A 27029-nucleotide genomic window follows, 5' to 3' on the forward strand; every position below is an offset into this window, starting at 1 on the left:
TGTCTGTAGTGAAGTCTTCTCGTGCCAATCACGGACATGTTGTGTTCCTTCACGGTTTTTCCGAAGATGATGCTGGTAGAGTAATTGAACGGCTTGGCGAAAAGGGACCTCTTCATCGTGTCTTTAGAGGGCTCGAGTGCAACGTACTAGCACGGTGAGGATAGCGCCATAATTGCAGTCTACTTTAACAACGGATAGGTGGGGTAACTTCGCCAATCATCCTGGTGCTTACAATGGTACAGAGAAGATCCCAATGGAGGCTACTGAGGGATGCTCGTCTGTTTTCTGTGGTAGGCAATTCGCCACGTCTACCCGATTCCCAGAACACGATGGACTGTACACTCGTTCCTCTCCTGTGCCACAATCTTTCACCCTTCCATCTTCCCCCTCCCCTGGGTGCACTAAGCGCCATCTCCGAACAGGCTGACCGCACTTTTCCCAAACACCACTCTACCCCTCTATACGACGCATACATCGCTATCTTAGTCTGCAGGGGCAGAGGCGTGTTCTCCCTTGTCTATACTTTGACGGTGACTGTAGCGATCGCTGAGATAGTTGGCACTAGTGCGCACAAAGTACACTTGCACACACACACTCGTACGCAGATCGCATATAGTAGATGTTGGCACCGGCGCTTCGGCTGTCTTCTCTCTTCGTTGGCGACGAATCTCGAGAACTTAGCGGGTCCAGACCCTTACGTTACGTGGTTGTGGTGGGGGAGGGGGGCAGTTTCTGAAGAAGACGCAGATGATTCGTTCATAAATGCTGGCGCATGTCTGCATTCCTTTCAGTAAGCATCCCAGAACCATGAGCTGAGCACTCAGCGACTCACTCGCATTTGATCAGTAATTGAATTAAACTTTTAGATTTTCCCACTGCTAGTTCCTTTTCTTCAATGGCCGTTCTAGATTTCACTTCAGACACGTTCGGAACTCGACGATCGTTCGAACAGACACGTTCCAGACTCCTGAGCTAAAAATATTTCAGAAGAAAAAACGCGTCGTCGCGTGATGTTTTCGAGAAGGAATTGGTTTCGGCTTGGTTTCGGAGCAGCGCACCAATACTACCCTTCGCTCAGCTATCCGACTTCTACTTACGTGTTCAGCCCCCACTAGTACACAGCGTTCGCGGTACATTCGTTGTCATCAGGATGAAGGCACACTGTCTCATCCACTGAACGACAGCACGACGGGCGCTGTGTACCCATCGAGTAACGAAGGAGAAGGAATACCGAAGCTTCTCTTTCGGCTGTACCTTACCTTCCGTTACACCCGCGTATGAACCAGGGGCATGAAGACGTTACTGACAGCCAAGGAGGAAGAGTGCACTGGCACGCCGCTCCGCACGAGAAATATGCTAACCGAAACCAACTAATCACTCGAAAGGACTGAAGTATCGACGCGGTGTTTTGCTGAAATGTCGCTGAAACAAAGGATATGAAAACGTCTCACGTAAAATTTAAACGTTAGGAGTTCAATTAAGCGTGTGCCAATGAACGAATGAGTGGTCACTTTATGGCCAGCGCCCCAAGGATGCTAACTGAAAAGAAAGTTTCCCGACGAACTCGACCGTCTCCGAATAGACCATTTTAGAAAAGCAAGCGCCACCTGTGGTACGCAAGGGCTCATGGGAACTTAGAGCATTACGATACGGCCAGAGGCGGAGGCAGAAGAAGAACAAGAACATTCCCGGTGTGCGCAGCAACAGTGTCAGCCGATATGAAGCATATCCGAAGCAGACGACGGAGCAGTGTCCCTCAAAGTTCCCATGCTGCCTTGCGCCACGCGCTTGATGGCGCGCGCATCTTTTTAAAATCGTCCATTATCCTGCCGAAGGATTTTCATGAGGCACGCCGCACTACCTTATATGTTCAACAAGGTCCGATAGGGGTTATCCAGTCATTCTGGATTTAAAGCAGGTCATTAGGATCACATAGAAGAGGGTTCGAAATAAATATAACACCAAACGTTGTTGTTGCTGGAAAGCGCAATGCACAGCAATATTGTTCGCGAAGCGCGTCTAGATACCCTTGCATTCTGAGGTAGCTACAATGTCACAGTAACCAACATCAGTAAAAGTTTATCCAAATGTCCAGGAATGGCAACTAACGTGGAAAATCGGGGAGAGCAGTAGTCCTCTCCTGTGTGCTTTTCTGTGTCCGTGTTTTGTCTTCCTGGTTTTCCATATATCACCGTGTTAGTTAGCATAGGTGCCGACTGCTGGGAGAGTGGGCTTGGGGTCCTGAGCGCCCCAGAACTTTCCTGGGGGGTGGGGGGTGGCGCCCTCTCGTGGGTAGGAAAGTCTACTCAGCTGACACTTAAGGCGAACGTTTCGAGGGGTATCTTAAGAGCCGCGTTTCTAATGCTTGAAATCATGAACATCCAGTAAAAAAATTGCCTTACAACGCCACAACAAGGAATTCTCGAACTCTATGTATGAAGGGAAGGGGGGGGGGGGACGTTGTGGCGCGGCACTCTACGACGGATTGAAAACTCGCCTCTTCACTCTCAGCAGTCAGTTAGGGCCACCTTTCCACGTATACCAGTATTGGCCACAGGTGCAACCCACCGTTGTTTGACGCTGCCCCAGTACCACAGTCCAAAGTACCGCTGAGAAAGAATTGATACACTGCTTACCCAAACTTCTACGCGTAGCTCGATGACGTAGACACACGTAGCACAACACAGCACTATACACACGACACCAGATGTGTTCACTTATCCCTGGTGCACTTTGACCACATGCATTAAAGCAGGACAGCCAAAGATGTCCTATGGAAGTTTTAATGCCGAGGCTCATCTGAGGCTGAAAAAAAAAAACAAAGGAAACGCACGCTAAACCTCTCCGCAGCTTCTTGCTCATTTCTAGACGTCTAACCCAATCCTCTACCGCTGATTGTTTGCTGATGTCCGATACCCTTCGCTCATTGCACAGCTTATGCAACACTAATATGTATTTTCTGTGTCCCTTTGCACTATATTTGACCGCAGAAACACAATTTCCGCAACTTCCGCAACGTCATAGCAAACACAGCTTCTTGATTGACGAAACAAAAAAACAGAGCTAGAAATAGCGCTGAAAAGGTGACAGGAGCTCAACATTGGTAAGCATTGTCTTCCATCACTTCTTAGTAGTGCGAGGAAGAAAAAACAGCACTGTTTACCAGCGCTACAAAGCAAAGTGTTGCGAAAGTGCCACTCCCTGAACAGAAGTGGTGATGGGGACGTCGGTAACGCCTGCTCATTCGGGAATTTCACTCATAAAACTAGTCCTCAAGTCCGATCGCAGTTTCCCCACTTTGAAACAAGTCACCGGGAACTGAGCTTTACCATGTAGTATCAAAGGGATCAGTCGTAGAGACAGCTGTGGGTTTTCTCCAACATGTGCTTGCTTAATAAACGTTTCGATCCATCTCTCGTGCTTTATATTTCATTGGCAGGCGTCAAAGGGAAGGGAGCGTACCTTCTCGCTGAAAGCCTAGTACCAAAGAAGGTAAAATCCCCCACGGAAGATAGAAACCGAAGCAGGCAAACGTGGAATCGCCTAGGATAAAAAGGATACCCATGAAGTTCAATGTTGACGTGGTATTATCAATCCCGGAAAAACAGTCTAGGCTGTGGGCAAAAATTGGTAAAGCAAAAACCAGTTGGTCTAGGAATGGCGGATATGGGAAAAAGAACGTCACCAGCTTCGTTTCCTCGTTGCCACGGTAGTAGTGTTCCGAGCGCAGCTAAGCTGTGGTCGTGTATACATTGGCCAAGCGAGATGTTTCCTTAACGATTGGCTCAGAGAGCATGCTGCCTTTCTGAAATCTATGCATCGCGGGCACAGTAGCAGTTCACTGCAGGGGCTGCAGGTAGCGCCCTATGCTAGAGAAAACAGTTGTTGTGGGGAGAAGCTTTGACTTGAAGGTACGTGAGATTTGGGACGTGCCTGGTATTATGATAATAATAATGATTGGGGTTTATGTCGCGAGACAACTGAGATCATGAGCGACGCCACCGCGGTTGGTCTGTGGATTGCTTTTGCCCATCTCGGGGTTCTTTAACGTGCGATGAAACTCGCCCCACGGCACCCCGTATTTAACGTCCCTCGTGGAAGACTGGGTGTTCAAGCAACTTGTGCCCTGCCACCAAATTACTGGCGTCCTTGGGTGGGTTCGAACCCACAATCTCGGCATCAGAAGGCGAACACGGTACCGACTGCCTATATTATGAGTCCAGAGTAGACACCTGTGTAAAGATACTACGGTCTTATCTGTAGTAGTCTATACCTAGACTCGTGAGAGCTAAAGCCACAGAGAACATGAACGTTTATTTCTCGTCCCACGTTCGTCTTCACCATCTTCATCAGCTTCATTATCTTGCTCGTGCTCAGTCCACTACGTTCCTCCCTTCAAGATGGGACGCATCCCGACAGAGGTTTGCGGTTTCTTTTAGGGTACCGCGGCGGTCTGGGAAGGTCCTGTTCTTGGGCTGGCTTCTCTGACATCGTTGTCGTTGTGTCCGTTTCTGACCAGTGCAATGGTTGAATCGACTTAGAGGATGCTGAGGTTAATCTGAGTTTCAGGTGGTCAGCATGTACTCTGCGTTGCCTGCCATCGGTTAGCTGTACTTCGTACATGGGTCATTGTGGTAACTGTTGCTTTTGTCCAGTGGCGTTTGTCCGACGGAGCGGCAGTCCAGACAGCATCCCTAACACTGAAATCTCGTGCTTGTGATTTACGGTCATAATTTCCCTTCTGTCGGTTTCTTGCTCCCAGGAAACGTTGTTCCAAGCCAGACCGGATGAGGTCGAGGGCGGAGCGTAGTTGTCTTCCCATGAGGAGCATGGATGGTGTTTGCCCTGTAGTTGGCGTGCGGTGTAATGCCATACTGCACGACAAACGACTGGATGGCCTCTTCCTTAGTTCCTCCTCTCCGTAAAGCAGTCTTGAATGTCCGCACGAAATTTTCCGCTTGACCATTAGATTTAGGATGGTACGGCGCAGTCAAGGTATGCTGAATACCATGCTGCTCTATAAATTCTTTGAGTGTTGAACTCATGAACGTGGGCCCGTTATCGATGACGATTTGCTCGGGAAATCCTTGCTGAACAAATATTTCTTGCAGCGTTGCTATCGTTGCAGAGGCAGATGTTAACGGCATATACGCAACCTCTGGTCATTTACTGTAGGCGTCAATGGCAATGAGGAAGTGGTGGCCTTGGACTCTGCAAAATCGCAGTGAAAATGCAGTGAAAATCGGCATGGGCAGCTTCTGCTCGCTGAATTCTGCACACTGTTCACAGCCACGGGAGAGTGTCTCGATGTCCTTATCTACTTTAGGCCACGACACGTAGGATCTAGCCAGCATGTTCATCTTGGTTTGTCCTGTGTGACCTGAATGTAAGACATCAAGATGATGGGCCGAAATTTGTGAGGAACTAACGTTCGCAAGTCCCAAACGATACAGCCGTTCAGCACCGTAAGTTATGTTTGGTGGGCTGCGAAAGGTTCAGCATCCGATGGAACACGTGGGGGTCATACTTCCACAATGTAGCGGTATACCCGTGAAGACAGGGGGTTTCTGGCTGTCTCTTTTGCAATGTCATCGGCGGAAACTGGGAAACTGATGGTGTTAAGATGTACCGCCACGATATCAACCAGATTGACGTCATCTTGTATGGACTTTTCAAACTGAAGGTCTAGTCGCATTGGTAGACGTGACAAACCATCAGCATTTCCAATTGCAGTCGAAGACTTGTACACAATGTTGTAGGAATAGTTTATTTATTTATTTATTGTATGTACGTCAAAGGTCGGAAGAGCGGGTACAACATAACGGAGTGGAGCATAGCAGAACAAATGAACATAGAGAAAGTCAAGCACGTGATACATCCCATAGGATACAATGGGCAAGAATGTATGTACAAGGTCACACGGCACAAACAGAGAAGCACCAAAAGTTAGATGACACGCTGAGTAAGGAGCGGATTAACTAGCGCGAGCAGAATAAATCGTGGATTGCTTGCTTAAAAGTCAAATGATCACTAATTGTAGCAATGTGATGAGGAAGATCGTTCCATCAGACTCGGAAAAACGCCCGAGTATTACTTCGGTATTCTCTAACCTTAACGCATGATCCACACGGTGAGATATATGTTCGATCCACCCGCTGTGGTTGGGATCATCGAGGGGCTTAAGCTACGCTTCAGCTCTGGGGTCGCCAATATTAACAGCAAATTTGTCAAAAGCACAAAGTTCTACTCATCCGTGAAACTGACAAAATTGTTCGTGCAGTCCCTGGAGTTTGGAACGTTGCCCCATGCCTGGAAGACCGGAATTGTTATACCAGTCCACAAATCGGGTAGCGTGATCCAAGCAGCCAACTTTCGCCCCATATCACTAACCAGTGTACCATGCAAGATCATGGAACACGTTTATATACTCCCATCTAATCAGTCTCCTTGAGTCGAACGCCGTTTTTCACCCATATCAGCACGGTTTTCGCAAGCAGTTTTCCTGCGAAACGCAGTTAGCAGCCTTCTCTCATGACATCATCCGCTATATTTGAGATAGCCGTGGGTGTGTAACCGTTTAATGACGGTGACATGAGATGCAGGGAATAAACTTGCTGTGATCAGTACGCAGCCAAGTCCAGAATGAGAACATGAAGTACGCCCTCTCGCGCTTCTTCGTTAGCCACCAGTGGCGCCACCACAATACCTCCCCCTTTAGATCGAGCCGTAGCGGTCGACAGGATGACGATTCCGTAAGGGGTAGCCGCGTACACTGCTTTCCGGTCCCGTTGCTTCGTTTCCTGGTGCGACATTGGCCTGCGAACGGGCATTGCGAACGGGAGACGGTTCAGTTGATGTCTGGTTGTCGCCAGAGGAGGTGAAGGTGTCATCGACTTCTTGGAATGGCAAGAGGCAGTTTGGTGAGAGACAAGAGGCAGGCGATGCCCTAGGAAGTTCGTCCTCCCAGGATTGAAGACTCCCCCTTTCAGATAATCTTTATGTACGCGATGCATCTTACCATCAGGGTAATATAATAATCAGGGCACTCGGAATATAACCTCCCCTCCTGGCCCACAATGGTCGCACTACTCCAGTGTCCCTTTTTGTGTGGGTCATGCATCCAGACACACGTGTTGGACCCAAAAGATCTGTCTCGTGCTCGTTTGTCGTGACATCGCTTCTGACGTTCCTTAGCGGCGACATCTCTTGCAGGAGGAGATTAAGATGGAGCAGCGGGCAGTACAAGATCCAGCACGGACCGATAATGCCGATTGTTGAGTAACTCACATGGTGGACGGCCGGTCGACGCATGTGGGGTTACCCGGTATTTGAAAACGAAACTTCTCAAAAACCTCCCTGTCCTCCACGCTTGAACGGGACAGCGCAGCTTTTAGAGTTCGGACAAAGTTCTCTGCTTGTCCATTCGACTTGGGATGATATGGAGGTGTCCGAACATGATGAATCCCTTGTTCCGACAAGAAACGTTCGAAAAGTTGACGGGTGAAAGGAGGGCCATTGTCCGACACCAGTACCTCGGGAAAACCATTGTGAAGAAAGATGTCTTTCAACACCCTCAATAGTCTTGATTGCTGTGGTAGACACCATGCGCACAACTTCTGGCCACTTGCTGAAAGCGTCTACTAAGACAAAATAATGATTCCCTTGCAGCTCTGCAAAATCAGCATGTAGTCGACACCAGGGCTTCTCTGGTGACTCCCACTGATGAAGTGGCACCGGAGATTCTTGTGCCGCGACGGATGCACATTGATCGCAACGTCGCACCCTTGCTTCAATATCTCTGTCAAGACCTGGCCACCACAAGTATAAGCGGGCGAGCATTTTCATTTTGGTCTGTCCAACATGACAATCATGTAGAGTGTCCAGCAAATTCGCTCGATACTTCTCCGGAATCACGGTGCGTAGTCCCCAAAGGACACATCCTCTGTGAGATGTCAGCTCAGTTCGCTTCTGAAAATATATGGCAAACTGTGGCTCCGGATTCTTTGGCCAGCCATTGACAATAAACCCCAAGACTTGCGCCAAGCAGTGATCTCTCTGAGTGGCGTCTGCGATATGCTTAGCGGTGACTGGCAGAGTAGACATATGAAAGTCGTGTACCGCGTTAATCTCTTCGTCCTCGACGTTGAAAATTCATCGCTGCATTTGCTCATCAAACGTCAAATCGGGGCCCTTTGGAAGCCTGGATAGTCCATCAGCATTGGCGATGTTGTTCGTAGACTTGAATTGTATATCAAACGAATAGCTCATGAGGATGATTGCCCACCGCTGTAGACGACTTGCTGTAGTAACGGGAATGCCATTTTTAGACCGAAAATCACTGTTAAAGGCTTGTGGTCTGCCAAAAAGCGTAAACCCTTCGCCCCCACAAATATTGGTGAAACTTCTTGTCCCCAAAGATAATGGCGAGTCGCTTCCCGCTCTATCTGAGCGTTTTTGGTCTCAGCTGGTGTCGATGTCTTTGATGCATGTGCAATCGGTAGATCTTGGCCGTTCATACGATGGTAGATGACTGCACCAAGCCCCTTCGAAGAAGCATCCACGGCCAGGAAGATCTCCTTGCGCGGATCGTAGTGTGTGAGAATTTGAGCAGAAGTGAGCATCTTCTTGATTGCCTCAAACGCATCCACGGAAGACGCCGACCACATACTTTGCAAATACTTTGCGTAGTGCTGAATCATGCCGAGAAACGCCCGTAACTCTGACACTTGCGTGGGAGGAGGCATGTTCAAAATTGCCGACACCTTTTAGGCAGATGGTCGAAATCCCTCCGCTGTAACACCATGTCCCAAGTATTCCACCTGGTGCTGCATGAAGGCACACTTCTCCTTCTTTAGTGTGAAACCAAACTGTCGAAGGGGCTCTAAGACTTGCTCCAAGTTCTTGAGATGCTCCGTGCCGTTCTTGCCAGTGACAATTATGTCGTCCAGATAGCAAGCGACAGACGGCATCACTTGCTCCATTGTGCGCGGAAACACCGCAGGGGCAGATGCGATGCCAAACGGCAATCGATTAAACCGATATAAGCCTTTGTGCGTCTTGACTACCAATATCCTCTTGGCTTCGTCATCCAGCTCCATCTGGAGGTACGCCTCAGACAAGTCCAATTTGGTGAACTTCTGGCCTCCACTTAGCACTGCCAACAGCTCTTCCGTTCGAGGCAAAGGATACTGCGCGATCTCAATCTGGGGATTCACTGTGACGCTGAAATCACCGCAGACTCGAACAGCTCCATTCGGCTTCGGAACAACCACAATGGGGGTAGCCCATTCCGACACCTCGACTGGTTCCAGCACGCCATTCTTTACCTGACGTTGAAGGTCAGCTTGTACTGCCTCACGAGCCGCAAAAGGATTCGGTCGTGGCTTGAAAAACTTTGGCTGAGCGTCGTTTTCGAGATGGAGATGAACCAAGGTCTTGGTACATCTACCGAGCTGATTGCGAAAAATATCTTCGTACGCTCCCAGAATCTCGTCCAACGCAGAGACTTAGCTAATGGAACCAACAAACAGCTCGTTGAGATTGATGCCTATAGCTTGCGTATCCACTTTCGCCCAAGGAGATTAGTGTGCTCCATCTTGGTGAAGATAACTGGTAGGGTTTCTTCTCTTCCATCGATGAAGACATGAAGGTCTGCCGCCCCACGAAGCGGAATTTCATTCTTGTTGAAGGCGCGTAGACGGACTGGAGAGGGATGTAGCCTTGGCTCGCCCAGTGTCTTGTACGTACGATCATCCAGAAGCGTAGTACGGGAACCAGTATCCACTTGTAAAACGACCTGTTTGTCCTGGATCTTGCAAGTAAGGAACTTCCCGTCCTCTTCATCGGCAATGAACACGTCCGTCACAAGCTTCACCTTGCGGACCCTCTTGCCTTTCTTGTGTTTTGCCTGTGCCTGAGATGTACGGCACATCTTTGCAATATGGCCAATCTTCCCACAAGCGTGACACTCTTCGTTACGAAATCTGCAAGATTCCTGGAGGTGGTTGGAATTTCCACACCTGCAACAAGATTCCTTGCTGGCATTACTGGATGTCACCTTGTGCACGTACGTCCCCGCATGCAACTGCTTCGATTCAGCCTCTGCGGCCAAAGAGCTTTCAGCCAGCCGAATCGCTGTGTCCAAAGACTCTTCTCGAGGATGAGCCGGGCGCGAATGCGTTGATCACGGAGACCCACGATAAAGGCAGTTAGTAAGGAACAGGCTCTGACATCTGTTTCAGTTTCGTATTCGCAACGGGAAATTATTGCAGACAAGCGCCTGAACGAAGTCTTTGACGGGTTCGCCTTCTTGCTGACGTGCGGAGAAGAGCTTGGACCTCTCAAATTCCCTGAAGCACTTTGGCGTGAAATGTTCAGATAACACGGCCGTAATGTCTTTGAAAGGTACCTCTGTGACGGTCCGAGGCTGCAGCAAGTTGTAGAGTCGTTTAAAAAGGTCCGGACTGAGTGACGAAGTCAAAAGTCCACATTTGTCCGCGTCGTTGATGACCCTTGCTACTTGAAGCCCTGCCTGGAACCGAATCTCATAGAGCTTCCAGTCCTCCTTCTCCGGATCGAACGTGCCGGGACTTCGAAACCGTCGTACTGCATCATCAGAGGCTGCTCCCGACGTTGGCGTCGTTGCCCATTCGTCCCCTTGCATTTCAGTCAGAGACCCGCTCGTCGCCAGTTGAGATAACCGTGGGTGTGTAACCGTTTAATGACGGTGACATGAGATGCAGGGAATAAACATGCTGTGATCAGTACGCAGCCAAGTCCAGAATGAGAACATGCAGTACGCGCTCTCGCGCTTCTTCGTTAGCCACCAGTGGAGCCACCATAATATTGACATTGGATTAGAAGTCGGCTGTATATATCTCGACTTCAGTAAAGCTTTCGACAAGGTACCCCATAGCCATTTACTTGCGAAACTTTCCCACCTTAATATCGACACTCAAATCATGGCCTGCATACAGGTGTTTCTGATTGATCGCTCGCAATTTGTGCACGTGAACAATGCCAATTCTTCATTCGCACCTGTAGTATCAGGAGTTCCCCACGGCTCCGTCCTAGGTCCACTACTTTTCCTTATCTTCGTCAATGACTTGCCGACCCTCGTTTCCTCCACTATGCGACTCTATGCGATGACAGTGTCATATACACTCCTACTGCCAACAATCTCGATACTAACCTGCTACAGTCCAACCTGGCCTCTATTGCGACCTGGTGTTCCACTTGGTCCATGGAGTTGAACATCAGTAAGTGCAAGCATCTGGGAATCTCTCGATCCGCAACCCCCCTAGTCGATTACAACATTAGTGGTGTGATCCTTGAAAGAGTGTCCACGGACAAGTACCTAGGTCTCCACACATCGTATAACCTGTCATAGAAAACCCACATAGCCCATATATGCGGGCATGCAAACACAGCTTGATTCTGGGTTCAGCTGGGTTTCATTCGCCGCTCGTTTCATCAAGCTCCTACCAATGTGAAGCTTCATCTGTATAAATCACTCGTTCGACCCAAACTCGAATATGCGGCGTCGGTGAGGACCCGATTACTGATAACCTAGTGAAAATGATCGAATCAGTACAAAATCGAGCTGCGCGTTTTATCCTATCAAATTACAACCGCACATCTAGCGTAACACACATGAAACAGCTTTTACATTTATCACCTCTCACGCAAAATGGAAAAAACGCCGTAAAATGGCCCGTCTCATCCTATTCCAAAAAGTATACTACCACGATGACCACGTTCTTTCGTCTTACCTATCGGCTCCACTATACATTTCAAAACGCATCGATCACGAACGGAAGGTCTTCGTGCACCCTTGCAACACCAATTCTTTCTCTGACTCATTTTCATCCGCCACGTCTCGTGAATGGAATTGTCTACCGCGTAACGTTGCTAATACCCGGGACTCATCTACCTTTAAAGACACACTCGAAGACTTACTTCAGCACCCTAGCCACTAACATCACGCAGTGAGTGTGTCCTTTGTAGTTGTAACTACATTTACATGCATTGCTAATTGCTTTTTTTGTGTGTGTTACATTTTGTATCTACAGAGCTTTATTCTTTGTCATATGCCTATTTGCTTGCCCCTCCCCTTTGCAATGCCTCACAGCCTGAGGGTACTATAAATAACTAAATAAATATGGCTAGGGGGCAGTAGTATAGAGGAGTAGAGGAAGCTATTGTGGAATATTTTGTGGAAAAGTAGCGGGGCAGAAATCCTACGACGAAGGATCAATGTGGTTAAACCGAGCTTCAATTTTATCGCAGAGACGCTGCTGTCGGGACGATAGTCACAGGCTATGAACCAGGCGGCACGGTTTTCAAGCTTCCCCAAAGAGTCTATGAGGTACGCCTCATGAGGGTCCCATATCGCCGCGGCATATTGAAGCTTTGGCCTCACGAATGTCGTATAAGCTAACTTTTTCACCGACACTGGGGCCAGTCTCAGATTCCGCCGAAGGAATCCCAAGGCTTGATTAGCAGCAGCTATAGTCTGAGAGATGTGATGAGACCAAGAAAGGTTGCTGTTTCGATTAATCCCGAGGTACTTGTATGAAGAAACGTGTTCAAGCAGAGAGAGAATATTGAAATATTGTGGGGGTGGACCGCGTGAACGACATTGATTTACATTTATCGGCGTTAAGGTAACTGCATGCCATGAGAAGCACAAGGAAGCGATCTTATGAAGGTCGTCAGGAAGTGAAATTTCTTCTGACGAGCTTGATACATGACAATAAATGACGCAATCATCAGTAAATAGGCGAATACGAGATGTCAATTCAGATGGAAGGTCATTAATGTAAATCAGAAATAACAGGGGGCCAATGACCGAACCCTGAAAGATTCCGGAAGTTACTCGGTCTAATGCGGATGCGGAATTGTTAACCAACACGAATTGCTTTCTGTTACTTAAAAAGTTCCGTATCCATGTAAGGATGAGCGGGTCGGTGTTCAATCCGGAAAGCTTTGATATTAAGCGAGCGTGTGGGACCCTGTCGAATGCTTTAGCAAACCCAAGCAGCACACAGATGTCAGGCCGACATCGGCCTGATGTGCTCCTGCCGACATCCCAGACATCGGCCCAATATACACCTTGCAACACCGCCCGGAGTTGGGCCGATATCCTGTTCCGACATGCAGCCAACACAATTTGCAGACAATCCCGACGTCGGCCCAATATCTTTTTTGCAACATCCCCGGAGTTGGGCCGCTGTCCTGTTTCGACACAACTTGCAGACACACCCGACGTCGCCCCAACATCTTTTTTGCAACATCCCCAGAGTTGGGCCGATGTCCTGTTTCAACACAACTTTCCGCATTGTATCCGTTGTCAGGCCAACATTATTTCCTATTTTGTGTTTTGCATGCATACTTCGGAAATGTCGAATGTGGCACTGTTTGAACAAGATAGGCCATTTACAAATGCATGCAGACAGACACGACAGGCAAGTTACGTGAACGAATTTTTTTTTATTTGATCACTTCAGTCCTTTCAGTGCGCTCTTTCCTGCCGCCCTCACGGTCCCCGGAACAAGTCAAATACCGCCCCACTCGAGCGGTTATATCTTTATCTGTCACTGGCAGCCTGAGGGCATCCATACGTTTGTGGACTGCGGCTTTAGAAACAAAAAAAGAAGCCATTAGTGCCCATAATATACATATGTGATGTATTGAGCAGGGCAGAGAAGAAATGCACAGACAGGGGCTAGCTGCTACTTCACAGAACACAAGTACTACAGAACCTCTATAAACAAACAATGTGGAATGCACTAATTAAGAAGTTAATGAATGCATTTAAGTTCATTAATAATTTGTCAGTTAACTAATGCCTCACTCAAATGCTGCCGAGACATAACGGTAAAGATGGTACGCATGGAGCTCCAATTTCTTAGCCATAAAGATCCTGTAATGTTGAAGGAAAGTCCGCCCTGAATGAACACATTTATGTGGTAGAGCCTTACTGTAAAAAGCTCCAAAATGTCAGCAACACGTATGATCACTTACAGCTACAACCTTCACAATTTTCCTCCATTAGTCAGTGCCCTTAATTCTTAGTAAGTGTCACAAGGAAGACTCCATAGTAAGCTTCGAAAACGTTACTTACCCAGGACACAAGAAAAAAGTCTTGTCCCCTTGAAAGCGTTTTTGCCATTGCGGCCCTCAACAGTCAACTGTTGCTGCAGCTTCTTTCTTGTGCACGTTTCCATGACCAGTCTCACAACATCGCTTAGCGTCCTGCCCCCAACGACAGCTAGGCGGTCAACCTTACATGAATGAAAATGTTTATAAGTACTTTCCTGAATTCGACAGAAGGTTTCTAAGGGTGCAAATCAATCTGATACAAATCTGCTAACACAGCAAAACACAATGTGCACTCTAAGACAAACTAACTCTATGAATGATGAGTCACAAGCTGGACTACATTTGCCAAACTAGACTGTTCTGTTGGTGTGTTATTCAAATGGGTGTTACGAAACAGCTGGTACTTGTTACTCATGCAAGGAATGCCATTCAAGAAGGGCATTTAGTTTCTGTTCCAGTGCACTTATGTGTTCTTACAAGTGCTTTCCTCGTGGTACTGTCCTGAAGCCTCTCTTCCAGGACTTCCCACTCCTCAAGAGTGAGAAGTGGCTCCTGGAGGACCTCCTCCAGGACATGAGTAACGTCGCTTTGTGTCGCAGTTCCTCCTCCTGTCCTTTCTTCTAAGGCAGCAACTCTATGGGACAGGTCTCGAAGTGATGTTTTGATCTCTAACAGCACCTTCAGGGATTTCTTCGGGTATGCTAAAAGGATCGCAATGAATTCAGTCACTTTTCAAATATTTACCATAGCAAAAAGGATTAAACTAACACTAATATGCTTGGATAGCCACTTCTTACATGACTGTGATGAAGGTGCACGAATTGTGGTTGTTTCTGCACTATGCATACAGCAGCAGTGCATCCTACATCCTAATGTGCAGCTAATGAACTGAAACCACAAAATGAGCGACCGGTGTTCGCATTAGACGGGCACATGTTTTGCAGCGACGGAGATGACTGGAGTAAGCACTGACTTGATGGCCAGATGGACCACCTTCCAGGGCAAACAAGCCAAGGTCATGTAATTTATGTGCTTGCAAAGGGTGTAATTCTGGTTTCAGCTCATTTGCAAAGAAAATCTAGGCCATATACAGGCCCATGAGAACTGTGGTGTGACTTACCACTCAGGACAGCTCCTTCAGAATTTTCTCCTGCCTGACTGCTACTCCGACTTACAGTGGCACTTCCCCCAGATGAGAAGCCTAATGTACATAATTAGAAAACAGAACATTAAATATATATCATATTGTAGCTCAGCACTGAGGAGACTTTGTAAACTTTCAGACTTGCAGTGCCTGTCTGCTTGAGGCCCACTGAGAACTGTGACGTGACTTACCACTCAGTAATCCATCAGGATCCATCCATCCATCTGTGCTGGGATTTGTATCTGTGTACGGGTTGCACCCTCTAGACGTGAGGCCTGGTGTGCATGATACAAAAGTCAAAGCATATATAATACAGGTCCCCTTCAAGCTTGCCGATGAGGCAACCTCATAAAATTGCAGACTCACAGGGTCCAGGAGATGATGCATCACGGTTGGCCCGTACACAGATGCTTGGTGGTGGCGACGGCGTTGCGGACGCTAGAATTTGAATTGTTGCAGGTCAACAACGACTGCACAATTTCAAAGAACGAGCTTGATTCGTGACAATTTATAACTTCGGTCATAAATAGAGAGCGAACTCTCAGGCACATGCCCTTTCCTCGGGAAACGTTCTAAAGTGACCTTTCAGTGTTCCAAGCACGTATCAGGTCGAATGGGCCCCGTTAGTGCCTTTTTATGGTTAATGCCGATAAGTGCATCAACAGGAACTGTACTTGCTACTTTGTGACCCCATGTACAACTTCGGAACACAATGCATTAAACGTAGCACTCGTTGAAAACAAACTTCTGAAACAACCAACATACTCACTCCATAAATTGTTTTTTGACAGCAGGACACTTTATAAGTTCCCATTAGAATCACTCAGCAACGTTCCGTCCCAGGCCACGTTTTTTTTTTAGTGCCTTAAAATCCGCTTTCCAATCAAGCTCTGTGTGATGATTTAGCTTTGTCGGGTATGATCTTAGGAATCGTTCAATTTCAAACTTGACAGCAGAGCAACATATTGAAAAAGAAAAAAAAATACTCACCAGAATTGCTGGCCAGGCTGCCAATAATATGCGCTGTGCAAATAAAAGGTAAAGAATCAGCTAACATTTCAAGGAGCGAAGAACATTCAATTTAGAAAATGTTATATACGGCTTACGAGGTGATGGAAGCTGCATCCTTCTCTTGGCTGGTGGAATAATGGCAACTATGGAACACAATTATATCGCATATAGTATCACTCTGACACCAACGCACAGTACCCAAGGTCTCAGGCATATAATTACCGGTGCCAGTATCCTCTTCAGCACTGGACTCAGATTCCAGATGGGACGTATATTCGGCTTCCCTGGCATTCTTCTTTGCTGTCTTGTAGCTGTCTATTGTATAGAAATGCAAGGACTCAGCACAACAACATGCCATGTTGCTTTTGTCACCTCTAGCAATTTTGTTGCAAGCACAAAAGATGTGTCGTAGAAGTATTTAGGCAACTGCTAAACTTACTGAACGACGCCATGCATACGCAGGGGCACAGGTCCCAATCTTCTTCTGGGTCTTGTCGATTTCTGATCACTTCAGCAATTTTTGAATTTTGTTTTTTGCCTGGCCAAAGGCATATTTTGCCACCCGCAATCCATTTCGTTGGTACCAGTTCCACCGTGTCGTTAGCAAACTTGACAACAGTGTACAGTTTGCTGAAGTGCATAAAGAATACATCATTAGACCCCTTGTGAGTGACTTTTCACTCCAAGAATCAGCACTGATAAAATTTTCGCTGCAAAAACACATTTACACTGTGGAAATACACTTAGAATAATATTGCACGCGTTTTTGCGATTGAAAATCACTCGAAAACTGCTGGAATTTTCAAGGAGACCCTGGTTGACCGAAGGTATTCACATAGTTGACAGGTGCACGTTTCACGATAATTTCATACGTCTTATATAGCTTTATGACAGCTGCTATTGCAAATTAACGCAACCCGCGTACATATTCATTCTGAAAGACAGCTGTGTCTCACGAATGCGCGTACAAAGTGATCAGAGGCGTAACGTTCACGAAAGCTTACCTTGGTCTGTCTGCCTCCTTTGACTTGGACGCGACAGGTGCCATGCTCAGTCCGGCGAAAGCTACCACACAATGTATAAAAACTACTTCGGCCAACAGACTACTCCAACAGAAAGGGCGAAAACACCGCGGGACAACAAAAACTACAAGCTACAACGCTGATACCATAGGATTCAAAATAAAACTATGTAATGCGACCCACAACCTCCACAACAAAGCAAAGCAGGAATCACGCGGAAGCAACCAGAAAGTGATGGATGGATGGATATGGATAGGATAGTACAGTAGGATAGTAGTGCGTAGTGCCCCCTGGGGGCCTCTTTGTACAGTCGACCCCCGTTTATTCGGACGGTGCCGTTCCCGGCGAAATCGTCCGGATACCGGGGCATCCGGATAAATGAAACGACCGAATAGAAACGTCCTACAGAGCAAGGTTTAATTAAAACACAGAAATCTCGTCAATGACAGCTGTTACATAGTAGTGTAGGCACTCGATTCCTGCAAACTTTTGCTAATTGCATGGAGTTGAGCCACGCTGTTGCGCTGCTCGAAGAATGTCAGTGCGGACGCAAAGTGTCAATGTCGGAGCCTTGTTTCTCACTGATGTCATCGGCACCGTCCTGCTGCACATCATCGGAGGCAATAGCAGCAATCACACCGTCATCAGTCATAGCTGCACACGCGTCATCATCCTTATCAACGTCAACATAGTCAGAAATCGCAGCATCATGTACGGCAGTCGCAGTGAGCCTCTGCATCAGGGATCGCAGCTCAGCTATGGGAATGTCTTCATCCGCCAACGGGCCGTAAGCAGCAGGCCCTCGGGTTGGAGTTTTCCCCTCTAGAACCGGACAGTTGCTCAAGATATTTCCAAATGACTGGACTGGTAAACGTGACCCAACGCACACAAAGAGAAAAGGGGGTCATCGTCCACAGTTGTCTCCCCTACGGAGGAATGTAGGTCCTTGACGTGTAACGGGAACAACCCCAACACAGCGAAAAGGGTGACGAAGCGGAATCAGCGTCTCCTCTTACTCACCGTAGTCCGGATAACTGAAGCTGGATTACAAGAATTTTCGACTTTCGTTCCCTGGAATTCTTGTCCGAGTCCGGAAGCTGAAGTCCGGATAAACGAGAACAAAATACATGGAGGAAAATCCGTTCCCGTGCCTTTTGTCCGGATACCGCGGGATCCGGATAAATAAAGTCCAGATAAACGGGGGTCGACTGTATTAAGGGTCCAGCACAGGAAAATTATGATGGTGACAAACCCTTCGATGTGCTGTCAGTTTGAAACCCATCTGAAAATGCTGGAATATAAAAACAAGAGGAAAGTACAAATGCTGTTTTAATATTTATTTGTCGAATTGTGAAGAGCAACAGGAGGACCAACGAGAGAACTTCCGGAATCATTGTTCTTTCCTGTTTTTCGTTATTGCCTTTGCGGTGCACTTTACGAATTTCGCTACTCTGTGCTTTTCACTGTGATCGTTTCTGTGCTTTCTGACAGTGATTGTTTCAACTTTTTTGTGTGTGTGACACACTGCGTGTGTTCTTATTTGTCGTACTTTTGTTGTACTATGTTGTGCTTTGTGTTATTTTGAGCTATTGCGTTTCTAGTTTGTGCCAACCGCGTCATGTCGCGGTGGACACGGTATCGCGCAGTGCGAAGGGAGTTTGAAGAAACTGTTACTGAAATTGTGAACAGTGAGGCAACGGAGGTACGTGCACAGTTCGTTCGACTGCAGTCGGAAGACGACATCAATGAACTGTTCGAACCAACAGAGGAAGGCACTGTTCCACACAGTGCTACGGAAGAAACAGACTCTGATGTGTCGTGGGACGAACTGTGTGATGAAGCGGCAGTGCAGGAAGAAGTTTCTGCAGTCTGTGAGGAGAACCGAGATATTAGTGAGGAGGACTTAGTAATGAGGTTAGCCAAGCTTTCCCTAAAGCATAACCTCACACATGCCTGTATCAACGATATTGCGGTACTCCTGAGGTCTTGTGGCTTCGAGCTTCCTGCGGACGCCAGGACCATTCTAGGGACGCAAAGAAAAGCCCATGTGGACCAGAACGGTACTTTTGTCCACTTTGGATTGGAATCGGGACTTTTAGAGTGCATTCAATGAGGGATTCTGCCTGCTCAACTCATACTGCAAGCAAACATCGATGGCCTCCCTTTACATAAAAGCTCTTCGACGTGCTTCTGGCCCATTCTATGTATGGTAACGAACCACGGCAAACAACAGCCATTCTTGGTCAGTGTTTACTGCGGCCCAGGAAAACCGCCGAACCTGAAAGCATTTTTGACGCCATTCCTTAAGGAGGTTGAACATCTTGCTACAAATGGGATACAGTTTAAAGGGAAGCATGTGAAAGTTAAGCTTGATGCTATAATATGTGATGACGTTGCACGCAGCTTTCTCAAGTGCATCAAAAGCCACAATGGCTACCATGGTTGCGAACGGTGTGTACAGAAGGGTGTGCACAAGGAAAGTAGATTACTTTTCATAGAACTGGATGCTGCTCTGCACACAAATGCAAGCTTCCGTGAGCAAAGGTGCCAAGGCCATCACACAGGAGAAACACCATTTCTAGATTTGGACATGGACATTATCTCAATGTTCCCCCTCGACTACATGCATTTGCTGTGCTTAGGAGTGATGCGGAGACTCCTACACATCTGGACGGGTGGGAAGTATGGCCGAGGAAGGTTGACCACGGAGCAGCAGAACGTCATAAGTGGGAGGCTCAATTCCTACCGGAAAGACTTTCCCCATATATTTCAAAGAAAGCCCAGGGGAGTCGAGGAACTAGAGAGGTGGAAGGCCACGGAATTCCGCACCTTCTTATTATACACAGGACCAGTGGCACTGAGGAAACTGTTAACTGACGTGCTGTACGACCACTTCATCCTGCTTCATGTAGCGGCAAGGATCCTTGCTACCCCCTCCTTGTACAGAACACATAACGCCTACGCTGACAAGCTGCTTAAGTATTTCGTCCAAGAAATGGGAGAACTCTACGGTGTAACACAACTCGTGTACAACGTCCATTCTCTTGCGCACCTTGCAGGAGACTGTTTACAGCATGGTCCCCTTGACTCGTTCAGTGCCTTTCCCTTCGAGTCATACTTGGGTAAACTGAAACAGATGCTGCGAACTACAAACAGGCCTCTTGCACAGCTAAACCGCCGAATTTCCGAAATGAAGAACACTGCAACATCTGTCCCCAGCAAAAAGGGTGTGCCAGAATGTCAAGCCAGGTTTCTGCTACCTCCTAGACTGCGGTGGTGTTGCGCGTGTCCAGGAGGTGCGTGCATCACAAGTCCGAGCAACCGTGTTCTCCAGCAAGACAGACTTTTTTGAGAAACCTTTAACATCATCCTTCTTGGGCATCTTCTGGGTGAACAGCTGCAGCGGCCACTCTGAACGCACTTTGCCACTTAATGTTTTTGGTCAAGAAAAGCAGTGCCTACTGCTTAACTACAAATCAGAATATGTTGTCATGCCACTTCTACACCACGTCCAGTAGTTTAGCTCTGGTGCTTCCAATAGTCTCGCTTTGCTAATGCCCCAAGACCTTCTGAACCATGCAAAAGGCCCTTCTCAGGGCCAAACCACGTGATTTCTACAAAGGCTTGCATCTGCATTAGAGAAAACACCCAGAGAAGATCAATAAAATTGTTTCTGTCGTTTCACAAATTTTGTTGTGTGGCCTTCAAGGTTCAACGTTGGAGAATGAAAATTGTTACCGACTTAACGCAACGGGAAATTTATTTAGACGTTTCGTCTCCTATGTGGCAGACATCATCAGTGCAAGGCTAGGGACAGGAATGAGGAGAACCAGTGACCAAGTTGGTGACAATTTTCATTCTCCAGTTATGACGCCCAGCTTTTGGAATGTCTTCGCTTAAGTTCAACGATGTTTGCAGCATTTTTATGTGTAACCTTTCTTTAAAAGCCGTGTATCATTTCTTTGTTTTCTTTTTCAAATTCACCATGGATTTTTAAAAGGCTGCGAAGAACGCGCACAATGAGCTGTGAATGTGCTCCTACGTTTACGTGGCGTAACATTCAAAGATCACGATGCCTGTTGTTCATTTTAAAATTAATATAATGTGTAGTTTCTTGCATATTTATTCGCTACTCTTATGAAGTACTCCGGTCGTTTGTGAAAAAATATTTATGTGACACTTCTACTCGTAAACGGATAAATTACTCTTTTTTACATCTCGAGCGACATGGCCACACGTATAAAAGTGCTCTCTGCATCTGTGCAAATTCACCAGGGATTTTGAAAAGGCTGCGAAGAACGCGCACAATGAGTTGTGAATATGCTCCTACGTTTACGTGGCGTACCATACAAAGATCACGATGCCTGTTGTTCATTTTAAAATTAATATAATGTGTTGTTTCTTGCATAATTATTCGCTACTCTTATGAAGTACTCCGGTCGTTTGTGAAAAAATATTTCTGTGACACTTCTACACGTAAACGGATAAATTACTCTTTTTAACGTCTCATACGTACATATGTATAAGGAAGTCAATCATTTTAGGAGCCATATGACACAATCTTAGGGTGCCGGTTTGCATAATACATATATCATACATCTGTGAAGCATCATAAGAAATTGCAAAGGACCAGAAACGTTGTCTTTTTAAATATCATCCCGTAGTCTGGAGCATCTAGTTGTTTGAGCTCGATACATGAATAGCTTGATATAACTTTTTGGTCAACATCAAGCCAACATTGCTAATTTCTGTGGAATGGCGGTCGCAAGTTGCAATCTTGATGGTTCTGGTGATATTGAGCTGACACTGCAGGGATTTTTCCCAAGCTGCGAAGGACTAAGGACACTAATTTGTGAATGTCCTCCTACGTTTACGTGATGTACAATGCAAAATTAAGGAAGCATGTTTTTCATTTTCAGTCAGTATAATGTGCTATTAATTGCATATTTAATTACCGCTTCTATGAAGCGCACCAGACATTTGTGAAAACATATTTCGTTGCAACTTTTGCCCGCAAACAACACGGCACGGCAGAACACGACTGACATTGCCAACTTCAGCAGGATATTCGTTGCAAGTTGGCATTCTCGGCTGCATGTCGCTGGTTTCGATCAACATCAAGCCGACATTGCCAACTTCCAGTAGATATCTCCTGGAAGTTTGCAATGTCGGCTCGATGTTGATCGAAGTCAGCGACATGTAGCCGACATTGCCAACTTCGGGATGATATCTCTTGCAAGTTGGCATTGTCGGCTGCATGTCACTGGTTTCAATCAACATCGAGCTGACATTGCCAACTTCCAGTTGATATCTCCTGGAAGTTGGCAATGTCGGTTCGATGTTGATCGAAATCAGCGACATGTAGCCGACATTGCCAACTTCGGGATGATATCTCTTGCAAGTTGGCATTGTCGGCTACATGTCGCTGATTTTGATCAACATCGAGCCGACGTTGCCAACTTCAGGGGGATATCTGCTGGAAGTTGGCATTGTCGGCGCCATTACGTTTTTCTTGTGTCAACATTGAGCCGACATTGCCAACTTCTGTTGTATATCGGCCACAAGTTGGCAGTGTCAGAGATATATCGGGCCAACATGCCCAACTTGCTACAGACATCGGCCCGATGTCGTGTGCTGCCTTGGAAGTCAGTAAATATTGCATCGCCCTGGTATCCGCCATCCATGCTGCTCAATAGGTCATGTGTTAGACCAAGGAGTTGGGATTCGCATGAGTAGCCACGCCGGAACCCATGTTGGAAAGAGTAGAAGAACTAATTTGTTTCTAGGAACGTCATTAATTGAGACACTATTATATGCTCTAAAAAGTTACTAGTTCATGAGGATTAGGGCCCACCTCTGTAACCGATTTGCGGAGGTTACCCGAATACCTTTATACTAGGCATGTGCCAACCTATTCCGCGAATCCTCGAATCCTAGGCAGGGATTCGAGATTCGCGAATCCGAATCTCATTGCTCAAAACAGCGAATCGAATCTTTCGAATCCACCGACCACGTTTCTTTTTAAAATCGGAGCCTCCAAGCCTCCTTGGCTGGCATCCCCCGGGGCTCGCAAAAACCACAACATAAAGCTCCCATTTTCAAGGTTTATTAGTTTCATGGAGGGAATTCAAACTCCCGAGCTTATGTATTTCCTGTAGTCGATAAACAACATGTTAAGTAGGTTACACTTGGGAAGAAGTATATGCCCAGACAGCACAAGATATTGCAAATGTATTTCAAATGGGTTAGCTGCTGCCTCAGCGGCGAAACGTCCCACTACATCATCATTACTTATTGTTGTTGTTGAAAACGTTTTACATCAATGTTACCTCAAAGTGCAACTGTTGCAGCGATGTTTCATGCCGGCATTCGTCGTTGTAGCAATATACTTGTTTCAATGTTCATGCTATGTCTCAAAGTTTGCGTAAAGTTATCATTGCGGTGATGTTACTGAAGCACTGTTGAATATGTGAGAATGTGGCGTTTACATTGTTGATGCAATGTTTTTGCCAGCAATGCAATGCTGTGTTGCTAAGCACATACTATGCTTATTTCACTCACAATAGATAGCAGAAAAGAACGTCCGAACAGTATGCTCGAACATGGAGTAATACGCGTGAGCTTTGAAGACAAAGTAAATGCGTGACTAATGTGCTGGCGCCACCAAATCTACACAGTAAGCTTTTTTACACTTTTTGGTGTAAATGGCTTGTCCCATGGCGCACACCTTTTTGGTGTTGCCTTTACACTCAAATGATGTTAAGTGTATTCCTAATAAAACACTGTTATAAAACACCCTTAAAATGGGAGTATTCTATTGAAGACACCTTTTATGATGAAATTATTTGCTAGCAAATGGGCGATTCCACGCGAAATCATCCAGCGGACCCGCTCGGCCCTCACAAAACTATCGCGAATTTTTACGAAAATTTTTTTAGCAGTCCCTACACTGTGAGAAAAAAAGGAGTCGAACGAGAGTATTAGGCAATTTTACACCCCTTAATGCAGTTTAACTCTCACCAAACACCATTGCAACTCCCTGTTTCTGCGTTTCTATGTTTTCATGCTCTAATAACTCCATTCAACCAGCGCTTTACTCCGTGGTAAGAGTTGAGCGCGAGGCGTCTTCATATTCTTGGACCGTTTTCGTTGTTTTCATTGCGTAGTCTAGCAACACTGACATCGCGCGGTCGTTTGGCGGTTGGCTGTTGTCGTGCGGGAACTTGAAACTGTATGTATTGACGATGTTCTCAAAGATGAATAAGATTATCTTCGAAGAACAACGTCGGCGTGCTGAAGTGCAATGAATCCAACAACTACAAATCATGTGTCTGAGTGTCGTCCTGTATGTACTTCAGGTAAGTATGCGTCCTGTGTTACGTACACGAATTATGAAAATGTCGTAGCTGTTCACAGTTATGCTTCTTCAAGAGAGTTTCTTTTCGTAAGTGGACCTTTGTATCCTAAGAAGTCTAACTTATTTGAAGAACAGGAACTTCAAATTGACGATAAGTGAAATCGTGTTTTGGATAGGACGCTTTGTTAATTAATGTTAACAGCATTGCAGAATAGTCTGGCTTTGATGGAACGCACTGCAGATGACGAAGGTGGCAAGTTACCTAAAGGCTAGCATCACTCGGCATGGCTCTGGAATGAGAAGTCAACTGTGCAAGTTGTGGTAAGGAGGTACCTTGCACTGGTAAGCTCAAATGGGGTAGGTATTACCGCCGTTCTGTATTATCATTCACGTGTATCCTGCCGACGACAAGTGTTGTCAGTGCAGGGGAGGATCCAGTCCGTGTCGCTCTTGTTGTTGCTTGGGGGGCGGTTTGTTTGTCGAAGCCCCTAAGTACGTGGGGGGGGGACACCGCTGCCAAATTTACTGTTTTGAGCGGGGGGGGGGGGGGCGATCGCCCAACCGTCCCTCCCCCCGAATCCGCCACTGCATCAGTGTTGAGTTCTAATGCTGTTGTTACTGTTTCAGATTTACGAGTCGTTTGCACGGCACATTGGGCAGACAGATAAAGAAAAAAAACTCCACAAAGGATGGATGCACATTGCAAGGAAGAGAAAGGGACTAGTTAGAGTAATCATCAGCTCGTAAATGAGAATATTATTGATGAACAAGATAATAAGTAACCGACATAGCACCAATCACTTTTTGCACGCATAGATATGATTCAAACCATTCATTTTCCTAGCATAGTTTGTTTGGCACAAGAAATTGTTAGTTATGAAAGTATTTGACTTATGATAACGTAACATATCGCCACTGCTCGGACTCCATTACCTATATTTATGTTGCAGATTATTACCCAGCATGAGTAATTCATGCCCTTGCTCATCTGCTGAAGGAGGTGCATCTGACCTTTTCACTTGTGTAAGTGCTCATCTTATTACAGGTGTTTTACAATAGATATATTGGGAAGTGTATACACACATCTATTTTACTCAAGATATTCTTGTAGACTCCAAATTGTGAACTACATATGACAGCAGTTTCTCATATAAGGCAACTACCTTCTGCCAAGAAAAAAAGAAAAATCTAAAGTACATGTACTGCACTTTATGCCTCAGCCAGATGCACTTCAAAAGGCGCGTCTCCCCCTGCTTTCTCATGAAAAAGCAGAAAAGTGGGTGCCGATATGCCAAATTCCTATTCCCATATCATCGTCATCATGTATTTCTCTCTCTCTCTCTCTCCTATGCACTGATATGTTAATGTATAGTGACAGATGAACTTCGAATAACTGTTTTGTTTCCTGTTTGTAGGAGTTGGAAGTATATGCCAGGTGATAGTTGCATTGGGTGTGTGGCAACCTTATGGTGCAAGAATGTACTTCTACCTGTGGCATCTTACCAGTTGTTTTCATAGGATCATATTAAGCACTGAAAGCTTCCTTTTTCTGTTCTTGCCAATTTGTATCAGAGACACAATAAATGTTTCTTATTTAGATATACTGTTTTGCAACACTTATTTGCATGATCTTCAAGGTGAGGAGACGACTGGAGTAATGTGCACTCCAGGTGAAGGGCATAACTTTTATGCCTTATGTAGCATTGCAAGAACTCCCCAGTGGAGTTACGCTAGCCTCATGAACGGAGTTACTTTTACACCCAATATGCTGGAGTAAATAGGGAGCTGTATGGGAGTAACTTTTACTCTGTACCATAGGAGTAAACTTTACTCTGTAGTTCCCGGAGTTGCAGATACTCTTCAAAAGGGGTGTTATTTTGCACCCCGGAGTTAAGACGTTTTACCCCCGTAAAGGAGTCGGTACGACTCCTTTTTTTTTCAGAGTGTAATAGTGCAAAACGACACACCACGAAACATTTCTTCCCAAATATCAATGTGGCGGGTGCTACACACGAGCAAAGTTCGCAGCACTGGCGAAAACCGTGCCTGGCGTGAACGGCAGCTGCGGCTCATAGAAAGCACCTAGAACTGTGCGGTTTTCTTTTGCGTATAGAGGAAACCATGCTTTACACGGCGCTCAAATCCAGGTTGTCGTGCTGTAATCGGTGCTGGTATACAAAGGCCGGAAGTTTCGCAATTTTCCTCCTACTTCGCGATTTTTTTGTGGAAAATCAAACGATTAAATTTTAATGAATATTTTTTCCCTGACAAGGTCTCGCGAAATACTTCAACAGGAAAAATCGCAAGACACGTAATTATTCTAGTCATTGCAGGAAAAAAAGAGGAAGTATGCGATTTTTCCAAAATTCGCTACAATCGAGCGTAAAACACG

At 46.3% G+C, this 27029-nt stretch overlaps 2 protein-coding genes and 1 pseudogene across 2 annotated transcripts; 1 reads left to right on the forward strand and 2 right to left on the reverse strand.

The window, feature by feature from the left end:
- Positions 1 to 4727: 4727 nt before the first annotated feature.
- LOC135372396 (uncharacterized protein K02A2.6-like) lies at positions 4728 to 8744 on the reverse strand. Its single transcript, XM_064606012.1, has 3 exons — positions 8519 to 8744; positions 5171 to 5380; positions 4728 to 5116 (listed from the first exon to the last, which is right to left on the reverse strand). Exons 1-3 carry the CDS (start codon positions 8742 to 8744, stop codon positions 4728 to 4730), a joined length of 825 nt encoding a protein of 274 aa, XP_064462082.1.
- Positions 8745 to 8765: 21 nt separating this feature from the next.
- On the reverse strand, positions 8766 to 9931 carry LOC135372397 (uncharacterized protein K02A2.6-like). The gene is made up of 2 exons (XM_064606013.1): positions 9611 to 9931; positions 8766 to 9452 (listed from the first exon to the last, which is right to left on the reverse strand). The coding sequence occupies exons 1-2, from the start codon at positions 9929 to 9931 to the stop codon at positions 8766 to 8768; spliced, it is 1008 nt and encodes a 335-aa protein (XP_064462083.1).
- Positions 9932 to 19903: 9972 nt separating this feature from the next.
- LOC135372398 (uncharacterized) lies at positions 19904 to 20798 on the forward strand (annotated as a pseudogene).
- The last annotated feature ends 6231 nt before the right edge of the window (positions 20799 to 27029 follow it).

The sequence above is a fragment of the Ornithodoros turicata genome, unplaced genomic scaffold, assembly GCF_037126465.1.
Source record: "Ornithodoros turicata isolate Travis unplaced genomic scaffold, ASM3712646v1 Chromosome140, whole genome shotgun sequence".
NCBI classification, from domain to species: Eukaryota; Metazoa; Arthropoda; class Arachnida; order Ixodida; family Argasidae; genus Ornithodoros; species Ornithodoros turicata.

Bases quoted from the DNA above. Each gene is read 5' to 3' on its own strand.
- LOC135372396 (XM_064606012.1), bottom strand. From the start codon at position 8,744: ATGCCTCCTCCCACGCAAGTGTCAGAGTTACGGGCGTTTCTCGGCATG. The intron at 5,381-8,518 runs GTATGAACGGCC...TCTTACATTCAG, and splicing joins TGGTGCAGTCATCTACCATC to GTCACACAGGACAAACCAAG. The intron at 5,117-5,170 runs GTAAATGACCAG...CTGCAACGATAG, and splicing joins CATTGCCATTGACGCCTACA to CAACGCTGCAAGAAATATTT.
- LOC135372397 (XM_064606013.1), bottom strand. From the start codon at position 9,931: ATGTGCCGTACATCTCAGGCACAGGCAAAACACAAGAAAGGCAAGAGG. The intron at 9,453-9,610 runs GTTATCTTCACC...TTTCGCAATCAG, and splicing joins GAAGAGAAGAAACCCTACCA to CTCGGTAGATGTACCAAGAC.